Source organism: Sinocyclocheilus anshuiensis, unplaced genomic scaffold (genome assembly GCF_001515605.1).
Source record: "Sinocyclocheilus anshuiensis isolate Anshui unplaced genomic scaffold, SAMN03320099.WGS_v1.1 scaffold1854, whole genome shotgun sequence".
Lineage (NCBI taxonomy): Eukaryota > Metazoa > Chordata > Actinopteri > Cypriniformes > Cyprinidae > Sinocyclocheilus > Sinocyclocheilus anshuiensis.
Genome location: NW_015546040.1, coordinates 1185166 through 1187719, shown reverse-complemented (window position 1 = coordinate 1187719; position 2554 = coordinate 1185166). Strand labels below are relative to the sequence as shown.

Here is a 2554-nt window from a genome sequence, read left to right as displayed (position 1 = left end):
AAGTAATGGCCCTAGTACTGAGCCTTGAGGTACTCCATACTGCACTTGTGATCGATATGATACCTCTTCATTCACCGGTACGAATTGATGAATTGGCGGTCAGATAAGTATGATTTGAACCATGCTAATGCACTTCCATTAATGGCAACAAAGTATTCTAGTCTATTCAAAAGAATGTTGTGGTCAATAGTGTCGAACGCAGTGCTAAGATCAAGTAGCACTAATAGAGAGTAGCAAAAAGTGCCACCAAATCATGTGCTGGTGCGACCAACTGAGAAAGTTAATCACAAAAGAGCGACCTATGGAAAGAATGAGTCTTTATGTGTGTGTTGAAGTGTGTACCCGGGGTGGATCGGCCTGCAGGGCAGACAGATAGCTCTCCAGAGCGAGGCGTCGGCGGTCGTTTAGCAGTGCCTCCACCCGCGCCATGTGTGTCTCCACCAGCTGCTGTCGCTCGCTAGCCGCCTGCTGCTCCAGAGCCTCCACCTTCTCCTGGAAATGCTGCGGGAGAAACGCAGGAGAAGTCAAGCAAAGCCTCGAGGAAAAGTAAGATCGAGGGGAAATTTCCATGACACAAACTGACCTGGATCACGGCCTTCTTGTCGTTGCGTGGTAAACTCTTTGCCTGTCTCTCGGCCTCTTCCCATTCCCTCATCACCTACAAAAATCAACAATGGTCCTTCATCAACGATTAAACAAAAGTTGTTTTTTTAATTGTTTACTTAATTTTATATTTATTGTTATTTTAATTTTTGTATCATTGAGATACAGATTTATAGATACAGATGTTATAGATTTTGTTAATATTTTGAATTTGATTTTTAAAATGTTTTCTGCTTACATGTTAACTTTATTTAAAGTTTTAGCAATTTTATTGCATATTTTTTTGACATTTTTATTAGTTGTTGTTTGTAAATACATCTGTGTAGTTTTACACAAATCTAATCTTTAGCTTTAGTTTTAGGCATTTTAGTACACACATAAATACATAAATTCTTTCTTGGCTACTAATTTAAATTCAGAATGAATAATTCTAAATTTATAAGTAATTAATAAATAATTTATATAAAAATATAATTATTAATTTTAATTTCAGTTTTAGTTATTTTAATACCTAAAACTAAAATAAACTAAATTAAAAATTAAACGAACTTTTTACTTTAAACTAAAATTAAAATGATTTTTTTGTATATTTTATTTCAGTTAATGTTTACGTTAGTTCAATTGACCGCACACTCACTTGCAGATAATTCTTTATTTTACCAACGTTTTGGCAAAACGCCTTTGTCAAGGTATCATGATACATTTGTGACCCTGGAGCACAAAACCAGTCATAAGGGTCAATTTTTCGAAATTGAGATTTATGCATCATCTGAAAGCTGAATAAATAAGCTTCTGTAAAGTTGCTTTGCAACGATTTGTATCGTGAAAAGCGCTATACAAATAAACTTGAATTGAATTAAACATCATATTTCTGTACAAACATCTCAAACACACAATATACATTAAAGTTCGGGAACTGTACGATTTTTTAATGTTACTAAAACAAGTCTCTTCTGCTCAACAAGGCTGCATTTATTTGATCAATTTGACCCATACAATGTATTGTTGGCTATTGCTACAAATATACCCCAGCGACTTAACACTGCTTTTGTGCTGCAGGGATACATTTTATTTTTCAGGATTCACAGATGAATAGAAAGTTCAAAAGAAAACAAACATACTGTAACATTAACACATCCTTGATGAACAGCAGCATGAATTTCTATGAATGAATCCTGCACCTGAGACATGCGCTCGCGGTGTTTGGCCTCCAGACTCTCTTTGGCCTTCAGAAAGTGTGTGTGTTCGTTCTCGTCGGCTGGCGTCTCCAGATATCGGTCCACAGCGTCTGGAGGACTGGAGGAGGGAGTCGGCACTGCGGATCGGAGAAGAGCTTTTATTACAGCACATGAGGAGAGCAGATGATTCAACAGAGCTACAAGAGATTGTTATAAAGCGGTTAGAAGAGGCCAAAAGCTTCCAGCTGACCAGTTTATTTATGTCTAATCTGTAATGAAGCGATGAGAAAATATAACACTGTCATCTTGTCACTGCCAGGAACATTTTGTGCCAAATGATTGTGTTTGTTTTGAGTTCCAGCAGCATGAGGATGTACACGATAATCTCCAGATGACGTCTGTTTAGTTCAACCAGCGCTATTTTATCAACACTGAGATACTATTATTATAGCTTTTATTATTTTTTTTATATTTTATAAAGTAGTATTAATGTTAATTAAATCATTTATATTTGTATATGTTCTTTTTTATTTTAATTTGAGTTTTTAGTAATTTTTGTCATTTTTTAAATATGTCGTTTTTATTCATTTTTATTTCAGTTTTAGTTAATTTAATACATCAAGTTAAATTAAATGAAAATTTAATACATTAAAATTGTATTTAATGAATTAAATAAAAAAATAAATAATATGATAAAAAATAAAATAAAATGAGTTATTTTATTTGTAATTATCGATTTTTCTTTTATGCCAAAAATCATTAGGATATTAAGT

General features: G+C 33.8%; 1 protein-coding gene across 3 annotated transcripts in view; it reads right to left on the bottom strand.

Annotated features, from left to right (window-relative positions):
• The window catches only part of LOC107698920 (amyloid beta A4 protein-like), a 39437-nt gene that overhangs the window by 13825 nt on the left and 23058 nt on the right, over window positions 1–2554 (bottom strand). For all 3 annotated transcript variants that reach the window (XM_016500059.1, XM_016500058.1, XM_016500060.1), the window contains 3 exons: window positions 1785–1918; window positions 584–658; window positions 343–501 (listed from right to left, as the gene is read on the bottom strand). In XM_016500059.1, coding sequence (XP_016355545.1) covers window positions 343–501; window positions 584–658; window positions 1785–1918 — 368 coding nt within the window. The remainder of the gene's footprint in view (window positions 1–342; window positions 502–583; window positions 659–1784; window positions 1919–2554) is intronic.